Source organism: Rana temporaria, chromosome 2 (genome assembly GCF_905171775.1).
Source record: "Rana temporaria chromosome 2, aRanTem1.1, whole genome shotgun sequence".
NCBI classification, from domain to species: Eukaryota; Metazoa; Chordata; class Amphibia; order Anura; family Ranidae; genus Rana; species Rana temporaria.
The window spans coordinates 473,318,463-473,344,458 of NC_053490.1; the positions used below are offsets into that span (position 1 = coordinate 473,318,463).

General features: G+C 40.5%; 1 protein-coding gene across 2 annotated transcripts in view; it reads right to left on the bottom strand.

Moving 5' to 3' along the window:
- EPHA3 (EPH receptor A3) overlaps positions 1-25,996 on the bottom strand; it is a 481,147-nt gene that overhangs the window by 165,034 nt on the left and 290,117 nt on the right. For both annotated transcript variants that reach the window (XM_040338731.1, XM_040338730.1), the window contains exon 5: positions 23,739-24,074. In XM_040338731.1, coding sequence (XP_040194665.1) covers positions 23,739-24,074 — 336 coding nt within the window. The remainder of the gene's footprint in view (positions 1-23,738; positions 24,075-25,996) is intronic.

The following is a 25,996-nucleotide window of genomic DNA, read 5'->3' on the forward strand; positions in this document are numbered from 1 at the left end:
GAATGTAATCACCCATATCAGGCTACAGGTTATTAGCCTTGTTAGCCTGTTGCTTCCAAAGACTGAGGAATCTGTCACACTGTTAATGTCAAAGCCTAGCCTGAAGAAAAAACAGCAATTGAGCAGAACAGCTGTTCACTATCATTCTTACAAACAAAGTTCATTATAGTGTATGATTGGGTAACAGCTGTGATTTCTATAACATGGGAGGCTTCTCGCATCAAGAAGAATGAAATTATAAAAACTCTATCATCGTTTTTTACAGCACAGAGTGTTCTGTTGAATTTCCTTTCTAATAGGAGGAGATGACTCTGGTATAATGATTCATATCTGTAATTCATATTAAAAGTCGGGAGTAGGAAACCTGAGCAGGATCATTTGCAGTCGCTCAGGAATGTCGGGACGCAGGGGGTCAGCTTAAGATCACTTTGCTCTCAATGTTCTAAGCAGGTCCTTGACGTGGTGGCGATTTGCTCTCATTGACTGGAGAACTTTTCCGACAGGTTTGTAGAAATTCTCTACAAAGAACAGTATGGTACTTTTTAATAAGTACTGCTGAGGTTTCTGTTGGTCTAAAATGGAAGATGGTTTCCATTAAGAGACCAAAGACTCTTGTGGAGCTGTCTAATGCAGAATTGGATAATAGACTGCTTTAAGTTACAGTTAGAACATCATTAAAGTCAACCTGTCAGCCACGAAAAACAGAATGTTGAAAAGCAGCTCCTAGATTTGGGCTGACAGAAGGAAGAACGTTGCAAATGTTTTAGGTTACCTTCCGGAAGACTCTATTGGAAGAAAGGAGAGAATTTCTTTTCATGCAGTTTTACCCACTTAAAGCGGGAGTTCACCCAAATTTTTTTTTTTAACATTAGATTGGGCCTAATTACGGGAAGCAGAATCAGGTGTTTTGTTTAAAATCAATGCAGAACTTACCGTTTTAGAGATAGATGTTCTCCGCCGCTTCTGGGTATGGTCTTCGGGACTGGGCATTCCTATTTGATTGACAGCCTTCCGACGGTCGCATACAGCGCGTCACGAGTTGCCGAACGTCAGTGCGGCTCTATACAGCGCCTGCGCACCGACGTTCGGCTACTTTCGGAAACTGGTGACGCGCTGTATCGGTCGGAAGGCTGTCAATCAAATAGGAACGCCCAGTCCCGCAGCCCATACCCGGAAGCCACAGAGAACATCTATCTCTAAAACGGTAAGTACTGCATTGATTTTAAACAAAACACCTGATTCTGCTTCCCGTAATTAGGCCCAATCTAATGTTAAAAAATTTTTTTTTTGGGTGAACCTCCACTTTAAGCCCCGCACCATTTTGCCCATTTTTGCGATTCGGCACTGCGTCGCTTTAACTGACAATTGCGCGGTCGTGCAACGTGGCTTCCAAACAAAATTGACGTCCTTTTTTCCCCACAAATAGAGCTTTCTTTTGGTGGTATTTGATCACCTCTGCGGTTTTTATTTTTTGCGCTATAAACAAAAATAAAGTGACAATTTTGAAAAAAATGCAATACTTTTTGCTATAATAAATACCCCCAAAAAATATCTAAAAACAACATTTTTTACTCAGTTTAGTCCGATACATATTCTTCTACAAATTTTTGGTAAAAAAAAAACGCAATACGCGTTTATTGACTAGTTTGCGCAAAAGTTATAGCATCTACAAAATAGGGGATAGTTTTATGCCATTTTTTCATTAATATTTTTTTTTTTTTACTAGTAATGGCAGCGATCAGCGACATTATGGCGACATTATGGCGGACACACCAGACACTTTTGACACTATTTTGGGACCATTCTTTCAGCGATCAGTGCAATAAAAATGCACTGATTACTGTGAAAATGACACTGGCAGTGAATGGGTTAAGTGTGACCTAATGTGTGTTTCTTACTGTAGGGGGGCGTGGCTGGGCGTGTGATGTCACTGATCGCCATTTCCTATGACAGGGAATAGACGATCAGTGACAGGCTCACTAGGAAGCACGGGGAGAGGTTTGTTTACACTTACCTCTCCACGTTCTTCAGCTCTGCGACCCGATTGTGGGGCACCGGCGGCGAGAGCGGGCACCGTACATGTACGTGATTGTGCCCAGCCGTGCCATTCTGCCGACGTATATTGACGTGAGGCGGTCCTTAAGGGGTTAAAGAAAACCTGTTCTTAGGCAATATGGAGGCTAATATTTCTAACCTCTCCTTCTCAGAATGCAAACGAATTAGCTGTCATCCTGATCCAACATCTTCATTACTAGTGGCTGTGACCTACATAAAGTTGCAGATGAGGATTTGGGATTTTATTTGGATACAACGTTGCATGACCGTGCAATTCTCATTTAAAAAGTGACATCGCTGAAAGCTGAAAATTGGCTTGGGCGGGAAGGGGGAAAGTGCCTTGTATTTAAGTGGTTAAGCATGTGTCACTGAACATACACTGCATGTGATTAACTCTATGTTGCAATGGCTGTGCATGGTGCTTTACCTTCAGATGCTATGGTGCATGTAAATAATGATTGTGGTTTTAGTATATGTTCTCTTCCTTGTTTGGGCAAAATATTCCCAATAATAATGATTGTGGTTTTAGTATATGTTCTCTTCCTTGTTTGGGCAAAATATTCCCAATAAGCTTTCCAGGCTCCTGATTGACTCTGGGTAGTCCCATTCTGCTGAGTGTCATAGTTGATGTCATGACAGCAGGGTCGATCCGCCCTATAGGCTCACTATGCAAGCCGCTTAGGGCCCCGCAAATCTGCGAAGGGCCTCCAAATTACTAGAGGCCCCGCCTGGTGAGAAGTCATTTTCGCCCCCTCACCCCGCTTCTCAACTCGCTGGCTGCATGGGAGAAGAGGTAAGAAGTCAGCACCCCTGCTTCTCAATTTAATGTAAGATGTCATTTCCGACAGCAGAACACCCCTTCCCCCCGCTTCTCAACTTTTTTAATGTGACATGTCACTGTCGTCAGCGCCCCCCGCTTCTCATTTTTAATGTGCCATGTAATTTTGCTTAGGGCCCCAGGGAGGTCAGGATCGGCACTGCAAGACAGGGAGACGCAGGGGAGAATATTACAGTTGATAAATATAATAGAAGGTATGTGTGACAGTCATACATTCTGCTTTTATTCAGGCTGTGGTATTAACCTTAGCTTTTCATGTAGGCTTGAGAATTTAGGATAATAACACAGGGGAAAGTGGTGTCTTTTGTGGAAGCGTATTATTCAGAAAGGTCTGGATAGAAGAAGAATGCTTGCCACCGTGGTTATATATGAGATGTTAATAGCTCGTTAGCAAACTAATAATATCTTTTCTATGCGTTATATCAAAACGCCAAATGTGCTCATTGGAAAAAAATCTCTATAGGTTTCTTCTAAGAAAGTGATCACTACTGGCAATAGATATATTATATTCTACGGGTTTATTTAGGGCTCATTTACACCATGTGCATTTGGGCAGCTTTGCCCAACATAACAATTAAACTAACTTACTTTCAATGGGCTCAGTTCACACCAATGTTCTGTGTTAGTGTGCAAAAAAGTGACATGCATAAATGCTATGCGATGTCCTGCAACACAATAGAAATTAAGTTACCCTTGAATTGCAAGCATAATTAGTTCCAGAAGCATGCTTGTAATCCGGAGCACTTGTATATCAAAGCAATTTCCCCATAAGTAATAATGGAAACTCAGATGATTCATTCCAAAATCATGTATTTATAAGTCCTTCAGTTTATAGTGCATATAAAAAGATTATAGCAATGTGATAAGTTGTGTAACCATAAAATGGCCATCCAAAAATGTAAGTCTGCATAAAGGGGATGAAGCCTCGTACACACGACCGAGAAACTCGAAGGGCGAAACACATCATTTTCCTCGTTGAGTTCCTTGTTAGGCTGTCGAAAAAATTGACAAGCCAATTTTCTCCATTCCCGGCAAGGAAATAGAAAACTTGCTGTCTTTTTAGCTTGTCGAGTTTCTCAACAGTTTCCTAGACGAAAATGTACACACGACCGGTTTCCTCAGCAAAAAAATATCTCCCAGCAAGTTTCTTGCTGGTTTTTGCTGAGAAAACTCGGTCGTGTGTACGAGGCCTAAGAAGCAAAATCCAGCTGCAGCTACAGAGTATAAAAGAGAAGAGAGGCGCCTCTAAGTGTAGCAATAAGTTGCTAAATGTTGTACTAAATGTTGTACTAAATGTTGTGCTAAATGTTGTACCTTCATTAAATGTAACCATATTGCTACACTTAGAGGCGCCTCTCTTCCCTTTTATACTCAGTTGTGACATGACACTACTTGTATATCAAGACATTGCTTGTATATCAAGTCAAAATGTATTTAAAATGTTGCTTGTCTTGCAAATTGCTCTTAAACCAAGTTACTCTCAAACCAAGGTTTTACTGTATTAGGCTTGTGTGATAATAAAAAAAAAAAATTACTGTATTAGGCTTGTGTGATAATAACAAAAAGGAAAATTCAGCTCACATGGTGAAGCCTCGTACACACAACCGAGAAACTCGACGGGCGAAACACATCGTTTTGCTCGTCGAGTTCCTTGTTAGGCTGTCGAAGATCTCGGCGAGCCAAATTTCTCCATTCCCGTTGAGGAAATAGAGAACATGCTCTCTTTTTGGCTCGACGAGATCCTCAACAGTTTCCTTGTCGAAAAATGTACACACGACCGGTTTCCTTGCTGGTTTTTGCCGAGAAACTCAGTCGTGTGTACGAGGCCTGAGAATCCAGCCTTTCTATAGGGGTAGAGCATGTTCATTTTAAAAGTGAATTTTCACTCATCCTAGTGAATGAGCTGAAATTCACTGTGCAAAAATAGCCAATCATGTGCAAGGAAAATGTAAAAAAACAGGATCTTTTCTTGCTCATTATTGGATGATCAAAGCCAGCACAGCTTTACCTTCTTAACTAATGAAATGTAATTTTCTCTTTGCCAAGTGAACTTTTAGTGAACTATGTGAAGTTGTGATAATTTCAATCATCCAATACATGTGCAAGCAAAAGTATTTTTTTTTTTTAAGGTTTTACTCAAAGTCTTTATATAAGCTTCCTGTTTAGTAATGCTGATTATCCTTTATTATTTAATTCTAAGTCTATTAGTCTGCACAGCGTGACCAATGACCATTAGACTGCCTAGTATTGATTATCTGTGCAGCTTTTCTTTAGGGTTGCTAAATGTTAAGCTGTATTTGTCTTTATGTTGCTTTTACGGATATGTATAGCTCTAACCTATTTTGCTGCCTTTTGCAGTGAACCTTTAGCCATTCACATACAGTAAGTCACTTCCCCAGAATGAAATTGGCATATAATATTCTATTTGCAGTCCTCCACATGAACGAGTAATTAACCCCTGCCTGCCATTTATCTATGGATTGTAGATCCATAGATACATCTTCCTCTGCACAATGCTCTTGGCTGAAGGTACATTCATCTTTGTCTTTCCCTTTACATATAGCAGCTGGCACTATGCATGACTGCAACCTGTTTGACCAGATTGTCACTCACAGCTTAGGTCCCTACTTACAATCAGTGTGGTTAACCAATAATAAGATCACTATGTCAGCTATGACATAGTAATCACATGCAGGCTTCATTCACAAAATGCGCCTTTACCTGCAGATTTTGTTAAAGACTGAGACAGTGTATCTCTGCTTATTATTGTATTTAAAAGATATATTTAGAGTTTAAAAATACATTAATTTTACATAAATAATTTTTAATATATATTATTTTTGTTCCTTGCCATCATAATATAGAAAATGGAACAGGGCACTTTATTCAAACAATAAAGACTTTGTATGTTCTTAGGTAGACTAAAATCGTCAATACATTTTAGTCGTAGTTAATTGACACATGCTGATGCTAATGTAGCGGCCTGCTCCTGTCGAACAGGCGCTGCTCTAAATTTAGAGGGGGTCTGAGTTGTTAATTGACTTAGGCAAATGTAATTATGGGCAATTTAGCCTCTGTTCCAGCCATGGCTGTGCCTGGAGTAACCACCATTGTTCGCCTGGGGGTGTTATTACCATCCCCGGCCAAGGGTGGCAGCAGCAGAGTCCGGGTGTACTGGGTGTCCCCCTTGGCAGTGAAGCAGTGGGAGTGGTTGTCCCGCTGTGCATGCTGGGGCGGGGTACTTAAGGTACAGATGCCATTGGACCGGGGTCATCGGTCTGTCGCCCCACGCACCTCGTGGCTCGCCTGGCCAGGGGTGTGTGCTCCTGAGTCCTGGTTTCGGGACCACGTTGGTCCGGGGTTGTAGTTTAGCTTAGTAGGCCCAGTAGTTAGACTGGGTCTGCACTTTCAAGGTGATCCTGTGCTGTCTGTCCTGGAGGGAAGAAGCCACTTGATGAAGGAAGCCAGGGGAAGATCTATCCTGGAAAGGATCGTGCAAGAAGCTGGTATCTTGGGAGAAGGCCTGGAAACTTCATCGAAGGATGCACCATATACTGAGAGGCTTGATGGTGATCGCCTGTCAGATCTAAGTTCTACAGAAGTTAATCTGGAGAGATCTGGGTGCTGAATCCTGTGTCAGGGGATTCTGGACCAAAAGTGTCTCCTCATAAAGGCAGGTCTGTGGCAGAGACTGTACTTTATTTCGTGCGCCCTTCCGGCTGCTAAGCCAGTGAGAGGGACCTATCCAGGTGAGCAATACTCCCTCTGGCTAGAGTGGCGACGAGAACTATTTGCTGGAAGCAGGAGTGTTTCCAAATTGAGAGTATGCACCTGAACCTGCCTACCTATTTACCCTTCCACCCCTCCAACCATTTTTTTTTTTTTTTTTACCAACTTATGCAAATAGACCCTAGAAAAAGAAGTGTAAAGTGTGGACATTGAACTTTTTCAACTCTCTTCTTTTACCCTGGACAGCGAGAAGATAGAGGTAACATGCTGCCCGAAAAATTCAGCAGCTCCTCCGGGGGTAGTGCTATACTAATAAAGAACAACATAGGAACGTATAGATAGTGTATTTAAGAGAAATCAAACCCTGGACCGCACTGCCCTAAAGTAAGAATGTTAAAATTAGCCTGATTTATTAAGAACCTAAGCTAGCTTGCTGGGTATCTCATTTTAGGGCCATGTCATGTTGGCCAATTCTGACAATTCACCAGTGACAGAATTTCTAAGATTCAGCTCACTTATACCTAAAACAAGATCTATAAATGGAGGACATGCAAATGACTGAAAGGTTAGCCCCCTTCCATTCATAGATTCTGCTTTATTCGCAAAAACTGTAGTACAGGCTTCTATGAAAAAAGGATCTGGGCAGAAAGGGTGGGCATATTTAAGCATGCTTGATGACAACATGTGACACTTCCCACAGTTCTTTTACGGTGGGGGTGGGGGCATGGGCAGAGGGGGATTTAACCTGCACTTGGGGGCTAAAAACATAAATGCAAACTACTCACTAGGGGGAGAACCTCTGGGGGAATCAAGAGAAAGATCTGGGGGTTATAGTATAAGACAGACTGAGCAATAGCATGCAATGTCAAGCTACAGCTACCAACGCCAGCAGAATTTTAGCATGTATAAAAAAGGGAATATACTCCAGAGATAAAACTATAATCCTGTCACTTTATAAACTCTGGCTAGGCCACATCTGGAGTATTCCGTCCAATTCTGGTCACCAGTCCTCAGAAGGGATGTGCTCAAGCAGGAGAGAATCCAAAGAAGAGCAACTAAATTGAAAAGGGGACTGGAGGACCTCAATTACAAGAAACTACTACAAGCACTAAATGTATTCTTGCTGGAGAAGAGATGCTTGAGAGGGGACATGATAGCGATTTACAAATACCTCAATGGTGATCCCAGTGTAGAAAAAAACGATTCAGTTTCAGAGATTGTAAGAGGACCCGAGGCCACATAATGAGATTGGAGGAGAAGCGGTTTAATCTTAAGCTGCATAGGGGGCTTTTCACTGTCAGGGCGACACGGATGAGGAACTCTCTTCCACAATTGGTGGTGACAGTGGGGAGTATTGCTATTTTTAAAAGACTCTTGGATGTGCATCTTAAAGAACACAATATACAGGGATGTGGGAAATGATTATGGACACTGACACACGTACACCTACACAGGTTGAACTGGATAAACTATTGTCTGTATTCAATCTTACCTACTATATGTAACTATATATGTAACTTCATATGTAACCTAGCAGAAGAGGCATCAGCACAAATGAAAAATGCTACTGACGGTAAATGATGTTCCTTATGCTGATTGTTTTTTTTTTTCCATTTGCCTGCATTTAGACTTTAAATAGACACTGTGGGGTTGATTTACTAAAACTGTAGAGTGTATAATCTGGTACAGATCTGCATAGAAACCAATCAGCTTCCAGTTTTATTTAAATTTAACAATTTGAAATTAGAAGCTACCATTTATAGCTGCACTTGGTTTTGCATCCTCCAGTTTTAGTAAATCAACCCCATCAGCTTGCCCCTGCCCCCTTGTAAAAATCTTACCACTAATCCCTCGCTGCTTCTCATTACTCTGTAGCCACCCCAGTACCATCATAATGCCAAGTACTTTTGGGTATGTGAGACTGGGAGCAAAGGACTTCCTGAGATCTCACAGCCAATCTCTAGGCTAGCGCTGTCAAGGGAGGGGGCGAGCACGACACTCCACACCAGGGAGAAAGCTTTGCATTGTGGAGTTAGACAGAAAACAGGAAGTGAGGATTTCTCAGAAGAAATAAGGACATTTAAAAGCAAAATCGAAGGATGAGGTAAGTAAAGGAGGACTGCACTAAGGTAAAAAAAGCTATTTATGGAATTTTTGTTTACCTTTACAACCCCTTTAATTTGCACCTGCTATTCAAAATCAAGGCATGCCCTCAGTTAAAGAAGCGACATTGTTAAAGCAATGTTTTTGGTGGAACTAGATGGCCTTTTTTCAACCTACCTAACTATGTAAGTATATATAACAAAATACATTTTTTTATGTTAATGTTAATGTTTATGTTAACAAATCTAAAGTTTTACTTTAAATCTAAATTTTAATGTGAAGCTACATAACAATAAGCCATATAACCAGAAAATTGTCATGATCTGGGAAGGCTCAAGCAGAAGTATTATCATGTCAATGTCATACAGGTATTAAGGCAAGCTGCCTGTGCTGAGTTCACGCAGGAGACTGGCTTATCAAATCATATTCCATGGAGAAACAAAGTGATTCTTCTACATTTCCTTTGTGAACTTTACTGGTTATTTCCACGCAGTTTTTGTTTACAGCAACTGCTTGGAAGTCAAAAGAACGCAAGAAAAAAAGTCTGAACATGTCCCAGGTACGGTGCTATCAAGCATTTAATAGATTGCAGCTGTGAAAACAGTTCTTAAACCATCCATACGCTATATCATGTCATCAGTGGACTTTTAATAAGCCTACTATCTGCTGAAACTTTTTATTAAGACCAGTGGGAGGAAAATAAATACATCATGGACTGAACATCTGAGCCTGAGACATTATACACCTCTTAAAGATATATAAATATATATGGCGGCTTATGTGCATGCTATAGCTAGATCATAAACCAAAAATGCATTTAACATTATCTTTAAAAGTGGATGCTTCTAAGTACTAAATTACTTGGCCATCATTAGTTAATTCTGACATGTTTAACATCTTGAGAAGAACATTGCATATGTGGTCATTGCATAGTTTGCAGGATTGTTCCCCTGAGCATGCAGCAATAAGGAGTAACTTAAGAAATTTGTAAACAGTTCTTTTCAGTATCGGACAGGTTAATTGTACCACTGCTTCCCTTGTAGAAAGGAAAATGTCATCTATATTAGTCTTTAAGTTTTAAATTTTATTTGCGTGAACCACTCAGAAATTCCACTTAGCAATAATTCAGTCACGAGGAAAGCCAATGGAATCAGGTATAAGTCAAGTTATATGGGAGACTCAGGAAGAAGGGAAAAGTAGAGGTTCAGCTATAAAGTTCACAGATAAAGTGGAAAACCTTTAAATTCCCCTTCCTAATCAACAGGGATGTCTCATTTAGAATTTGTGCATTTATTATTTGTTTTATCTGACTACCAAAACTCAGAAATATAACTTGGCTTTATTCATAATACTAAGCCTGCCTTAAGGAACCCACTGGTGTACAGGTACAGTCTGGAAGAAAGGGCAGTCAATGAAAGCTGCTCACCAGTGCTAGATAATAAATGAGTTTACTAAACAGGAGACCATTACATTGAGCAGTAAGGGGTATGTAAAGATGTTCTCACTGAAATTGGAAAACCTATTTATTCCTTTAAGAATTACAGCCAGAGATAATTACTTTTAAGATTCCCAGGCCAAATTCAGTATTTACAGTGGGCCATATTCTTAAACAAGTTACGCCGGTGTATCTACTGATACACCGGCGTAATTTGAAATTCCCGCCGGCGTATCATTGTTTTGTATTCACAAAACAATATACGCCGGATTTAGGCTAGGATCCGACTAGTGTAAGACACTTACACTGTCGGATCCTAAATGTAATTCTCCGCCGGCCGCTAGGTGGCGTTTACGTTCAGGTCTCATTTGTTTATGCAAATGAGCCTGATACGCCGATTCACAAACGAAATCGCGTTGCGTAACCGTCGCTTAGGTCGTTTGCGTAGGCGTAAGGTTACCCTTGCTATATGAGGGGTAACCTTACGCCAGTCCCACGTAGGCCATGTTAAGTATGGCGTCGGGTCCGCGTCGTGTTTTCCCGTCTGGTACGTCGTTTTACTAAGTCGTTCTTGAATACGACTTTACGTCAATGACGCACACGTCGGCGTCATTGACGTTTTACGCCGAGAACTGGAGCATGCGCACTGGGCTATTTTAAGCCCGGCGCATGCGCAGTTCGTTCGAATCGGGGGAGCGCTTAATTTAAATACAAGCCGCCCCCTTGGATTTATGCGGGGATACGCCGGGCCAATTACACTACGCCGCCCCAAACTACGTAGCAAGTGTTTGAGGAATACGGCACCTGCTCCTGTAGGTTGGGGCGGCGTAGTGTAAATGGCTTACGCGCCGCCCGCCTAAAATATACGAGAATATGGCCCAGTATGCTTTGGTTACCCCTCAGCCCCCTTTTACTTACCTAAGCCCGATCTCGGTCCAGAGATGTGACTGAGAGCAGTGGCTCTCTCCTCACAGGACATGAAGGCAGCTATTGGCTCCTGATGTTGTCAATCACAGCCAGTGAGCAGAAAGTGTGTGTGTGGGGGGGAAGGGCCAAGCTATACATACAGCATGGCTTGGAAGCAAGCCTGCATGAGTTCCCCCAGAGCAAGCGGCTTGCTAAGGGGGCATTTAGCAGGTATCTTCCAGCACTCAGCAGGTTCCTGCAATCATCTCTACCTGGCCACACCTGCTGGGATGGTACTTATATTCCGATTCTGCCATGGCTCCTTACCTCAGTGTTTTGGCTACTCCTGCCTTGTTCCCTGTTTGCTGTGTTGCTGCCAGACTCTATTGCCATATACCCTTGATCATGCGCTGTATTCAGTACCCTCTTGCCTTGTTCCTTTCTCAGTCTTTTTTCCCTTCTTCCCATCCCCAGTTTTATCCCTGCCTTGTATATTTACTGTGTATGTATTTGTATATTTAGTTAGTTGTTAGGTTTCTGCATGTTGGTTGTTCAGTTTTGAATTTCATGCATTCTTATGTTTATTGCTGTTGTTGTGTGGTTATTTCAGTTTACTGTAAATAAATCTCACTTGAAAGATATACATACATGGTCTGGTCCCAGTTTTTGTGTGTAGCTACATACTGTATTTATTGGCGTATAACACTCACTTTTTTACCCTTAAAATAGAGGGTAAATTGTGACTGCGTGTTAGAAGCAGGAGGTTGTGGAACGTTTTTTCCTGAAACTTCCCTCTTAAAGTTATGGTATAAATACGGTATATCTGGTCTCCCAGCTGCTAAATCCTGGCAGCAAGGAGCACCAGTGGGGGACCCCAGAATAGGAGGATCGGGGCTGCTCTGTGTAAAGCCATTGCACAGAGCAGGTAAGTATGACATATTTGTTATTTAAAAAAAAAAGGATACATTTAAAATCAACTTAATTGCAGGGTTTTTTCTTTTTCATAAATTATTTTGTATTATATTTGCAATGCGCCTTTGAACTTGCTAGAAAAATGACTACTCAACTCCCAAGCCCGGCACTCTCCTTTCTTTCATGTCATAGCCCTCTCCCCTTCATGGAGTGTCTGATTATGCTATGTACTAAACAAACTCCTCTGCCCCCCTCACTACTTAACCGTTTCTGTAGCTGCCAGGGGAAGAGTGAAGTACAATGCTTGGGTGGCAGTGCTGAGTCCGCTGGGGCCACTGATATCACATCCAAGATGGTGGCACCTAGCTGCAATCTCAGGGATTTTTGATACACAAGTGGCATGTACATACATTTTTATGGAAAGATTGTTGTTGAAATGAATGGTCTGATGATGACAAGGTCTCTAAAGCAAGCCTGTCATGTCTTTCATTGATAAATGCATTCCACAGTGGAGTATGGGAGTGAACCTAAATGCTAACAAAAACATTAATATTTCCATATAGACCTGTGGGACTTCCAGATGCAATGCAGCAGCAGCATTTTACAATGTGCAGGCCAATTACAACAACGTATCATACATATGCAATATAAATAGCTATTTATCTATGTCTGCATTTCCTTTTTGGATATGTTATTTAGAAGAAAAAGTAATATTGCATTTGTATTTACTGTATACCAGTAGCTAGAAATAAAGACTGTATCATACAACATCCTGCTTCTCTGTATTAAGGACAATTTATAATACTGTGTAGTCCAGCACTAAGCCCCCTGCCACTTCAGCAAATACAGTACATACCTACTCTCAGCTAACTTGTATAGAGAATTAAAACAGAAGTAGGAGACATGCCATGTTCTAAAAACTACAATGTAATGCCTGGAAAAATGCATTAAATGCAGGTTAATACTCATTCTGCTTCAAATTATCCAATTTAAAATTCAATTTCGAAGTCCTTCAAAAATGCTTCACAAATACATGTCACAACTAGACAGAAATGCCAATGTATACATGCCCTACAGCAGCCCACATACAGTATGCGCTGGTTAAGCATCCATTTAATAAGCTGGGTTGGAAAAATAAATCAATGATTGAAGCATTATTTTGATGGTGCTACACCCATAACTGATTGCTGTTTTTGTTAAATGAAAAATGTCATCTGTAACATAAATCTACAACCCACAGAAAACTGACTATTTTCAATATTTTTTTCAGTTTAATTTTTAATACTCTAAGGGCCAGATTCTTAGAGGAGATACGACGGCGTATCTCCAGATACGCCGTCGTATCTCTGCGTCTGGCCGGACGTATCTATGCGCCTGATTCTTAGAATCAGTTACGCATAGATATCTGTTAGATCCGACAGGCGTAAGTCTCTTACGCTGTCGGATCGTAACTGCATTTTTAAGCTGACCGCTAGGGGCGTGTATGCTGATTTACACGTCGAAATATGTAAATCAGCAAGATACACGAATTCCCGAACGTACGCCCGGCCGATGCAGTCAATTTACGCCGTTTACGTTAGGCTTTTCCCGGCGTATAGTTACCCCTACTATATGGTGGCGTAAGTGCGGCGTACCAATGTTAAGTAAATTTTGCGTCGTTTGCGTAACTCGTCCGTGAATGAAGCTGGACGTAATTTACGTCCACGTCAAAACCAATACGTCCTTGCGGCGTATTAGGAGCAATGCACACTGGAAGATTTCCACGGACGGCGCATGCGTCATTCGTGAAAAACGTCAATCACGTCGGGTCACAGAAGATTAACATAAAACACGCCCCCCTGTCCCACATTTGAATTAGGCGGGCTTACGCCGGCCGATTTATGCTACGCCGCAACTTACGGAGCAAGTGCTTTGAGAATACAGCACTTGCCCGTCTAAGTTGTGGTGGCGTAACGTAAATCGGATACGTTACGCCGCCGCAAAGATACGCGCTTTAAACTAAAACATTAGGACAAATAAAACACACCAAGCCTTCTGATTACCTTTGTTTTGCTGTAACTAAAAAAAAAAAAAAATCTATTGAAATCAATCTGAAAAATGTTGTTTGCGCTTAAGTTTTTTATTTTAGACTCCAGAGTACCTACATTATAATAATAGAAAAACATAACAACCAAATTGGAAAATTTGATCGAATTTGACTCATAGTTCATCAGAAATTGTAGGGCTGAAAATCCATAACACTTGATCTACACTACATTAATATATTTATATTTATGAAATTTGTTTTACTTAGATATCTTTTTTATACTTTTTGTTCCCCCTTAGTAAACTACAGAAAAATTATATTTTAGCTTCAATTGGGCACTGAAGCCTAATTACATTTATAGGTTTTTGAAGTTGGAATTTTATCCTAGTAGTTTTCATATAGTTCATGTGTGCTTTTTCATAAGATCATGGTAAAGAACTCACTCTCTTGCAGCTGGACTGTAATTATTTTTTTTTACCTTATACAAAAGACATCTAGGAAACCTTAACATCACCACCTGGCTTTGTAGTGGCTGCAGTAAGTGGGCAGGAGAGATGAATTCTGGTTGGATATCTTTTCGCTAGTGAGTTATAGGAACCTAGTAAAACTCATTACTAACCCCTCGAAAATGAAATGTCAAGATCAGTTGAGTTGCCTTCAATTTCCTGACATATTCCTAAACTTGGCTATTATTATCTGTATAATATCTATATACGGATTATATACAGAAAAATACGTGGAAAATTATGAGAGATTAAATAGTACATTCCTTTATTTTTTCTCACAAATATAATTATAATAAACCAGGAGCCAATACTGGAAGTTCACACAGAATCAGAAGATCGTTTGACTGTCATAATGAGTGTTTTCTAAAACATTGTAGCTAATAATAAATCACACTTGACATGCACAATGTATTTTGTGTACTACTCCTTATACAGGAATCACATAATTCACCTAACAATGTCTATAGATAGCCAGCACATTCAAAAGTCTGCAAAAAAACAGCTATTATATTAAGAAATAAAGCCCCTCGTAAATTAAATATGAATTAGATGTTATGTCTAACAGCAGGATGTGAAATTCTCTAGAGAGTCACTTCAACGTTACCATGTACTTAATTTCCTTTCTTATTCCAATAAAACTAATTTCTGCATTTTATTTCAATACAAGAGGTGAACAGTGTGAAATTGAACACTGTAATATCCTTGCAGAAAGTGCTATAAAGATTTCAGTGTTACAGATTTTTAGTCTATTAATTTCCCGTAAACAGAAAGCTGCAATTGGTGCTATCATACTTTATGGGTCCTCAGCAGAGGACCTATTAAGCGAGACTGCAAAAATATACCTTTTGACTACAGTCTATGGCTTACTAATATTCTCAAATACAGAGTAAAAAACATGGTCTGGTCTTTTGGAACACGGGGATTAAAAAAAGGTAAGAGCAATGTTTAAATACTATGACATTGTTTCCCTATATCCCTGTGTGGGAAGCAGAGGGTATGGAAGGATCCTATTCTGGAGATCCTACCTAGTGTTAAAACCTTGCACACAAAATTGGACCTGTTCAGCACCTAACATGTATGTAAACCTAAGAACTATTTTTCAGCATGTTTGCTTCACTGTGTATCAGTTTCATGAAAAAATTTGTCTAGGCAACCCAACACTGTTGTCAGCCTACAGCAGGAAATGCTGTCAGGCCTCGTACACACGACCGAGTTTCTCGTCAAAAACCAGCAAGAAACTTGCTGGGAGATATTTGCAGAGGAAACCGGTCGTGTGTACATTTTCGTTGAGGAAACTGTCGAGAAACTCGACGAGCCAAAAAGAAAGCATGTTCTCTATTTCCTTGATGGGAATGGAGAAAATTGGCTTGTCGAGTTTCTCGACGGCTTCACAAGGAACTCGACGAGCAAAACGATGTGTTTTGCCCGTCGAGTTTCTCGGTCATGTGTACGAGGCCTCACTCGTAGGATTTCCAGGTCATAAACATTGCAACAGAAACTGTATAAAATGAAGCACAATGCCAAACTTGCTGAAACTATATTACATTTTTTTGCAGGATCAGTTCATGGATTAGGTCAAAGCTGGCTGCTTTTTTTCTACAGCATAGCTACAGCAATGCACTTGATCCTCTCAGCAGTGAGAGAAAAAAGGCTACCCATGGTTGTGAGTTTTTGCTTAAGTCTTTTTCACATAAGCATTTTGTGAATTTCTCAATTTCATGATAAAAAGTGTGCTATCATTTACATTCCTATATGGACGCTATCCAGCTTGCTTTTGCTTTCTTTGTGTGTTTGATTCCCAAGCACGGCGATGTATGAAATCAGTTTCTCTTATAAAGACCAGGTCCACCTGTCAGTTTATTCGGCGGACCTAAACGGATGCTCCATCTTTGTCTATGGAGAATTAGATGTCAGCAGTGACCATGTCCACTGAAATCCGATCCGCTAAAATCAGATGGATGGCGATACGTCACCATCCGTCCTGGCGGATCAGATCGGGTTAGATCTGTTGAAAACGGACATGCTGTCTGTTTTTCGTCTGATCTCTCCATAGACAAGCAGCGGCGCTCGACAAGCCCCTCCCCGCTCAGTGAGCAGAGAGGGACCTGTCATCCGCCGGCTTAGCGGAGATCAACAGAGAGATCTCCCGATGAGCTGGCAGACACCACTGATGGATCCGACCCCGTGTGGAAGGGGCCATAAACTCCCATGTTTTCAGTCCCAACAAATGACCTGCTTGTGGAAGTGTATTGAGTATGGGTAACTACCCCCCTCTAGAAAAAGCATTAACTGATTACAGTGGTTTCAGGCAATGCACACATTAGGAGGTTCTGCAATAGAGGATTGAAACTATGGGGTTGATTTACTAAAGGCAAAGACACTTTGCACTACAAGTGCACTTGGAAGTGCAATTGCTTTAGCTCTGAGGGGAAGATCTGGAATGAGGGGAAGCTATGCTGATTTTATCATCCAATATATTCCTTGCATGTCCCCCTCAGTTCTACAGCAACTGCACTTCCAAGTGGATTTGCCTTTAGTAAATAAACCCCTATATACATATTTAGGAGCCTTATAGTGCAGATTTACGATACAAGTGGGTCTATGGTGGCAAAGGGGTGAAAAGTGAAAAGATATTATACCATGTATCTTGTCCTTCCAAAATAATTGCAGAATAAAATTATTTATCAGTTTTCCTTTTTAAATCATATCTAAACCCTGCTATCCTTCACAGCCAAGGAAGCAGCCATCTTAGGCCCCGTACACACGACCGAGGAACTCGACGTGCCAAACACATCGAGTTCCTTGTCGAGTTTCAGTGTGGAAGCCGCCGAGGAACTTTTGCCATTGAACAACGAGGAAATAGAGAACATGTTCTCTATTTCCTCGCCGAGGTCCTCGTCGGCTTCCTCGGCCGAAAGTGTACACACGGCCGGGTTTCTCGGCAGAATTCAGCTCTGAACCGAGTTTCTGGCTGAATTCTGCCGAGAAACTCGGTCGTGTGTACGGGGCCTTAGTGCTCTTAATTGGGACAAGTACACACTGTAAAAGGGATGAGCGTTGTTCATATTTTATGTCTGAGGTTTACCACCACTTTAAAGAATGCTGGAAAATCTGTGCCCGAAGTGTTAACTATTTCCAATATACTGTTTTAGTCATCCCTATTGCTGATTATCGATTAACAGACATATGACATGAAGACACTGCTCCATTTATAATTAGCTTCAAGCTTCCTTACAGGGATGTGTTCTTTAACCTCCCTGGCGGTATGATTCTTTCCGAAAAAACATGCTGAAAGCGGTACCATTATTTGCAAGGAAATTTGGCGTTTTATATTGTAGGTCTGTAATTTTTAGAAATAACTCACTTAAATCTGACCAAACAAGCTTCTAATAGGCATCCCGGGTATGACATTTTTTTAAAAACAAAATTATAAATTATAATATAATAAATAATTATAAATAATTATAACAAATAATAATATAATTATAATAAAAAATATTCAATAATGTAATCAAATTAAAATCACTGAAATTTGCTCAGTTGCAGAATTGTTGCTGTCATTATTTTTTTTTTTTTATGACGAATTTCCCCACAAATCGCTATCGCACAATTCTGCAAGTGATTATAATTTATTATCGCTGTTTTTTAGCTGATCTAAAACTATTTTTGACATAAAGGGACACTTTTGGTTGCTATGGACAATCTACAGTTTGCAGGGAGAAAGAAACGTTTTTATTATATAAAATGACATGCATGACACTGGGCAGACCACTAGGGACAGGGGGGGTGTGTTTTTTTTACATACAGTACTGTAATCTATAAGATTACAGTATACTGTATGTAAGGTGTTTGTTTACGTTTTTGAATTTGGCGCCGTTCTCCGTCCCCGTGCGTCGTAACGTCGCAGGGAACGGAGATCGGCGTCACACGGAGGCACTATGTGAATCGAGCGAGGTCCCGCTCGCTCACACAGCGCGGTGGCATCGCTGGATCCAGGGACAAGGTAAGTAAAAAGTGCCTGTGGATCTAGCGAGGCAAGCCCGAGACTGACTCGGGGTTTCCGATCGTAGCAGGAAAATCTAACCCCGAGTCAGACTAGGGAATACCGCCAGGCAGGTTAAGGACAGAAGTGATGAGTAGTGCAAACTATTAACCTTACCTCTGTCTATGGCCACTCTGTGTTTCTTAAGGATCTCTCTGTACTCCCTCATGAAGTCCATTAAACGCCTTCTTGTTTCCTGGGGTCTTAGTGAAGTACCACTGAATGTAAACAGGTCAGACTGACTCTGCCCACAAATATCCTAGACACATTTAAACATGCCTATTCTGTGATCAATTGAAGTAGCTCCATAGCCAAGTTGCAGTTGCCATGGTGCTTCACATGTGACCAGCTATATTACCAGCCATTTGATGGTTTGGTTGAGATTACAAGCAAACATGACAGTTATCATTCATGGCATGCCTTGAATGTAAATGCTTTAGGAAATCTTAAAGTTGATGGGTTTAGTTCTGCTTTGAGATAAGAGTTGTCTTGCCAACCCAGTACCATGACTGAAATATGAACTTCTCCAAAATGTCACTAATATTGCAAGTTTAATGTGCGCTCACTGTCCTTGGCCTTGGGCAAATGTAATAATCATGTTATCTCCTACCTGGACTTAACCTGGCGAAAAATAAACATGCAGTTGAAATCAAGATTGAGCAAATACAATATTTCTTCAAATTCATCAGTGGTGCTCTTGCTTCTGCCACTGTTTTCACTGTTATATACAAACATCGTTAACTTTTTATTTTAGGCCTTTGAGACCGAAACTTTCAGGGGACAGCAGAATAGTGAAATTTCCAATAAACATGAACACATTTCTGCAAGCATTTTAATAAAATAAGTTACTGGATTCAATGATATTTCATTTCACACACCATTTAAAAGATATATTTTGATGATTTCCTTTATGAGCTAGATTAACTAAAGTGCAATTTTGGCAAGAACGTGAAGCCAAAGGGTTATAAGGGAATCACACACATAAAAACATTGATATATAATTACGGGACCTTGAGTGTGCATGCAATTTCTTCTGCCACAGTTATTTTATTTTTATTTGGGTGACTACAATGGCCTAATATTTTGTTACCAAAGCCACTAAACTGAGATTCCAGTAATTTACCTTAGATTTATTACAGGGCTTCCATTGTTCTAAGGACTATTTTTACAATGATCAGAGTACTGTAGACAATCTCTGGTTCCACATTAGAACACTTTCAAACGTAATATAGTTCTGCAGGTTGTCTCATAGAACCATTCACCCAAATGTCTCTAATTTGTTATAAAATGGTCTACTCAATGACCCTGATTTATTATTTTAAAAAGACAAAAAAAAAACACTCTCCATGCATCTCAATGGACCCTTTCACACTGAGTCCTGCAAGCAGCATCTTTGGAGCAACTTTTGGGCGCTGAAAAAAACGCTCCAAAAACGCCCCTCTCCATTGAAATGAATTGAAAGCGCTGTAAAAACGGCTTGCCCTTTCACACTGAGGTACTGCAAAAACGCCCTAAAACGTTAGGGTCTTAGCGGTGCTTTATCAGCACATTGGGATTGCAGATGAGGCTTCGCTCGAATAAGGCTGTGCTAGTATGCATCGCATACTAGCACATTATGAAATACTTACCTTAGAACGTCCTTTCTTCCAGGATTGCGAGCTCCGGCACTGTGAGTGGCCAGAGCTGCGATGACATCACTCATGTGCATGTGTGCGGGAGCCCTCCGGCGTGGTATGCCGGACCTTCAGAGCACATGCGCTGCTGACGTCAGCGGCTGCATGCAGGATGAATATCTCCTAAATGGTGCACGTTTACGAGAAATTTATTTTACCTGTAGGTAAAATTAACAAAGCAGGGTTTACAAAAGCAAAAAACAATGTTACAGTGGGGTTGATTTATTAAAGCTGGGAAGTGCAAAATCTGGTGCAGCTCTCCAAATAAACCAATCAGCTTCCATTTTTGATTTTGTCAAAGCTTAATTGAACAGGCTGAAGTTGGAAGCTGATTGGCTACCATGCACAGCTACACCAGTTTTGCACTCTCCAGTTTTAGTAAATCAACCCCAATATCTTGAAATCTGCTAGCTCTGAGTTACTGCAATTTTTTTATTATTGTTGCTTGTTGATCTATCATTTTCAAAATTTCTATATGATATTTCTAAAGCCCAGATTTCTAAATCTGATGGATTTTTTTTATCGGATATCCGATTAAGCTGACTTTCATCAGTCTTGCCTACACACCATCGGTTAAAAATCCGATTGTGTCCAACGCGGTGTCGTAAAACACTACAACGTGCTGAGAAAAATGAAGTTCAATGCTTCCGAGGATCCGTCGACTTGATTCTGAGCATGCGTGGATTTTTGATCAAAGGATTTCCCCACAGACAATCGTTTTTTTCTATCGTTTTTTTAACCATAAGAAAAATTTAAAACATAGATGGGCCCCATCTATTAAACGATGGGGCCCACACACTATCGATGAAAACGGTCTTTTGGTCGGTTTTCATCAGATGCACTGATTGTGTGTACAGGGCTTTAGGGTTGAATTCATTTTGGATAGGATGCACCTTATAAATATTTACCACACTTACTATCATGAGCTTAAAATACTGGTACAAGCAAAGTGCTAAATGCAAAGATCTGTATCCATAGTAATTAATCAAAACTGACCTGCGTCAAGTGAAGTGAAGTGAATTCTGATTGGCTGCCATCAGCACAAAGCTTTTACTGTACTTAGTATGCAGCTTTTTTTGCACTGTATAGTGAATAAGGTAGAGTATTGGTGTAGAAAGTTTGTAAGTAACAGGAAAGTTTTTTAATATTTTGAACTTGTTATTGGTATGATGTATCAGTATAAATTTAAACACCAGTTACTAGCTATTGATGCAATTTCTAAGCCTGCCAGCCTACTTTAAATTATTATTGCACAGTAATCATGGCAAATTGCTTCTTAAACACCAGTTTTCATTAATATTACTCTCCTATCCTTGTTACAATTCAGTTTCAGTCTCTTTTGTATCCACAGAATGTATCCACTTCCTCTGAAGTATGCTTTTTTATAAATAGGCCTATTCAGGATGTGTCCGGCAGAATCAGGTTTCCTAAATTGTAAGTAATATCTTGCTCTAATTTCCTCTCGTAGCTTCCTCAATGCGTGTTTTAAGTGGTGGCTGCACTTTTAAAGTTGACCCGTGCAGCCTTAAATATTTTCCTCAACTGCATTACCATGCGATTGATTCTGAATGACTAGCTGGGAGCCCATGTAACAAATGGTAGTAATTGCAGATTCATTAAACGTTTTGTGGTAGCCAAGAAAACGAAAACATTAGGAAGCAATCGCAGTTAATGATGGCTCAGACCACTGAATATTTCAGAGGAGAATCAATTCCAGAGCAAAAGACTTCATTTCCGTGCTGCAGCATGCTTGTGTATGGAAAATGCTTCAGTGCAAAAAAAAATGCATGCTTATTCGGTAAGGTGCAAAACAAAGTAAATCATATTGAATTGTTCTTTTGAATTGCCGCACTCTGCAGCATCATTTTTGTTTTTTGTACTGACTTATTAAAGGTGTTCTCCTGTCAAAATTGAAAGCTGAACCCTGAAATTCCTTTAGGGAACACAACCATGTGTTTAGTACTTCAGTTTTTTCATCTGGGTATTATTGTAGGGTACCAATCCACCCCATTGCCTTTTTGGCATTTGTGTAATTATTTATTATTATTATACAGGATATTTTATAGCGCTGACAGTTTGTGCAGCACTTTACAACAGTACGGCAGATAACTTAGAACCCCTTCTTATGAAGCAAAGGAGAAATTGCTTGGATCAAACTTCCAGCTGAGAAATGGTGAATTAGTCAACAGTAAGTGAATTTAAGGCCGCTTCCAATTTATCGTAATTTTTGCAGAAGTGTTTGGCTACTAGCGGGACGCTTTTAACCCCCGAAAAAGGGTTAAAACCACCCACAAAGTTCTGCTGCAGTGGCGCTTTGCTGGCAGTTCAGCCGCAGTGCCTATTCATCTCAATGGGTAAGAGCGTTGGAGAAGCGGTGTACACACCGCTCCTTTACTGCTCCAAAGATGCTGCTTTCAGGACATTTTTTAACGTCCTGTCAGCACATCGACTCAGTGTGAATAAGCACAGTGCCACTGTGTTAAAACACGTCTACCTGTACCTGCCATTATTAAATTTACAATAAAGGGACTTTGCAGTTGCTCCGGTGTGCAGCCATCCATTTCTTTTTTGTATATGTTGCACGTGAGCCGAGGCTTGCACCGATGGGAATAGTCCGTCCCCCAACTCACATGGAATCTATCACTCACCTAGATTGGATTTTTTTCTTCCCTCATCATTCAGGAACATGGTATCGCTCTCTATTTCTGAATCAGTATACCTATAACTGATTGTGTGACAACATTTTTTTTTAGTGTACATTGTCCTTCCATAACACACATATATAATTGAATACTTTTCTTATCAGAAGAGTATCAAGCATCAGGCTCCATCTTCATTCCTTTTTCTTTTCTAGCCTGTTTTTTGTTGTGTAGGAGGGCTGAGTCTTGTTTTAAATTTGGGCTGAACCTTCTGATTTGTTGTAGTGTTATAAGTTGTGTGCTGACCTGGAGGCTGCTCACCAACAACGGTGGCGTCCTGCTGGACCCTCAGAACAGATTACAAAAAAATTGAAAAGATGGAGGTTCCATACTAGTTTGTGCAGTCGATAAAATATTTTGTTCTGTAAAAAATCCCAATGCGTTTCCGGGGCTCAACACTCCCCCTTCATCAGGGCTTGTACAGCAATAACCATAGGATGAGGAATACCATCCTGCACTGCAAGTTGGAACCAAAGAATGCATTTACAGATCATGCAGGCACTTGGACAAGAATAGGTTTCGAGGTTAGGTTTAACTATTGTCCATGTATTTGTAATGTGTGTTGAAACAACTTCTTGTAATCTACATCAGAAGCCCATATGATAGGGTAACAAGGCAGGAACACAACTAGTGCCAAATACAGAGTGTTGTCACCCTATATTAGGAAGTGCCTGAACAAGGACCATTTTTATTAAAGCTGCAGATTAAAATACATTGAAAATCACCCTAATATCTCATTACTATGTTAAAGCTATTAATGACTGAGGTTACATATACTTTAACTTGCAGTGGAGATGAGGAGAGTTGGACTTACCAGCCTGGTTGGTGGTGATGCTGACGGCGGCAATGTGTCTTGTCAATACACTCTGGTCAGAGACCCCGTTTGCTGATTCAATCTCAAAAGTGTAATTGGTGTGTGCAAGTAAGTCTGTTATTGTCACAGTGGTGTTGGTAAGACCTATCTGTCGGGGAATAAATCGCAGATTCCCTTTGCAGGCATCACAAAATTTTACGTTTCCTCCACATTTTTTACAGATCACGTTAAAAGTGATGTCTTTCCGACCCCCAGTGTCCAGCGGCCAGCTCCAGTCCAGTATAACTGATGTTTCATTAATGTTAGAAATAAGGTTTCTTGGTGCAGAGGGTGGTCCTAGGAGGAAGAACAAAGATATCAGCTAATAGGAAAGTACAGGTACATTTGCAGTGAACACACATTTTCAGTTATATTGCAGTGTTAAATCAAAAATGTCAAATCAAATATTAATTTCCACATTGTATTTCCATTATTTCTTGCCTATTTTTATTAATCTGAACAATCTTGAAGTTTGTGAACTCATTTTGTGAATATTCTCACACTACTTCGAATTATGTGACACATATTCACTTTGCCCTGTGAGTAGGCACTGCAGTATCAGACATTTTACAGAGCATGCCTTCTGAACTACAGAGGTGATGAGAGGAGGAGTTTCAGTCAGTACAGGAATCACTGCTTGCAGACAGAAAGGTACCATGGCATATATAGTCCATATGAAGTGAGAGAAAACAGCAGATGAGAAGCTGCAAAACATTCCAGGAGTATAGGAAATGGTGGAAAGAGATGGCCAGAAGACAGGAAGCACTCATGACATGAATGGATCATTTTCAAATAGGTTTATATTGGATTGTCATATCTATTGTTTGTTTTGCTGATGTTAAAAAATGAAAGCGTCTGCTGTGACTATAGTTTTTCTTTATAGTGGAACCAAAGTCTCTATGGAAAAATGTTTCACGTTGTTTCATCTGCATTCGTAGTATCATGGTGTAACAGGAGGGCCCGTGGGACCCAGAAACTCTTAGAAAGCATGAGCCAGAAAACAATGGACAGTCAGAATATATCTTGGACTACCTGAGATGGGACTATTATGTAATTATTATCCACAATATATTCCAGGATATCTGTGGAGAACTGGTTGCTGTTTGTTGATTCTGAACTCAACAGGTTAATTGAAAGAGTGACTCATTCATAATGTGGGGACACATACTGTTAGGTGTTAATGTCATCAACTCCAACCATCTGTCTGTCTGTTGTGATGTAAATGAATCTAGGATGGCTTCTGAGGATCTGTCATTATGGCTTGTGACACTGTATTGTGTGAAGGAGTCCTGTGATAAATGTGTATTGCAAGTTAACAGACAGTCTAAAGGTCATGTGTCTGAGACATCAGCTGTAGTTAATTAGCTCATGTAAATTATGTCAGAGCTGGAGCCAGAATGTCTACTAAAAGATGTGTATTGGAGCTTGTTAGGAACCATTGTATGATGATGTGGGTGGAGTTGGGTCATTGTTCATTTGGACTGCCGTATCCTAACTGTATATAAGAGCCTGATTTTCTCAATAAAGGGTCTATTTGTGTGGAACCTCAAACAGAGCTGTGTGTCTCGTTATTGGGGTTTGTTTGCCTGATTGTGGAGTGTCGATAGCTATCTTGGGTTCGGGAATGGAATATCTTAAACGGCTTTAACCCCTGTCCCATTTGGGGTTCCGTTACACATGGTATCATAGTAGGTAAGGTCGAATAAAGACAATAATCCATCCAGTTCAACCTGTGTAGGTGCATGTGCGTCAGTGTCTATGATTATTTCCCATATCCCTGTATGTCGTGTTCCTTAGGATGCACATCTAAGAGTCTCTTAAATCTATCAATACTGCTGCCGTAACCCGGTAATCAACGTCAAAGTAATGATGTATTTTTACTATGGGACGCCAATTTATTAAAGGCTGGAATTTTTTAACCTACAATTAAAAAAAAAAGAGGTTTATACTTACCTGCTCTGTGTAAGGATATTGCACAGAGCAGCCCTTTACGTTCTCCTCTTGGTTCCCCTGCCAGAGCTGTCTGCTTCTCCTTTATTGTGTGTGCTGAATAGCAATCCGTGTGCTATGGGGGCACACATGCAGGTGCACTCCCTGGCCTATATGCATGCATAGACATACACAGCCCAGCTCCCTTCTCACTAGATTTGATTGGCAGCAGCAGGAGCCAATGGCTCCTATGTCTATCAGTATGTCCTCTGATAGCAGGGGGAAAGACC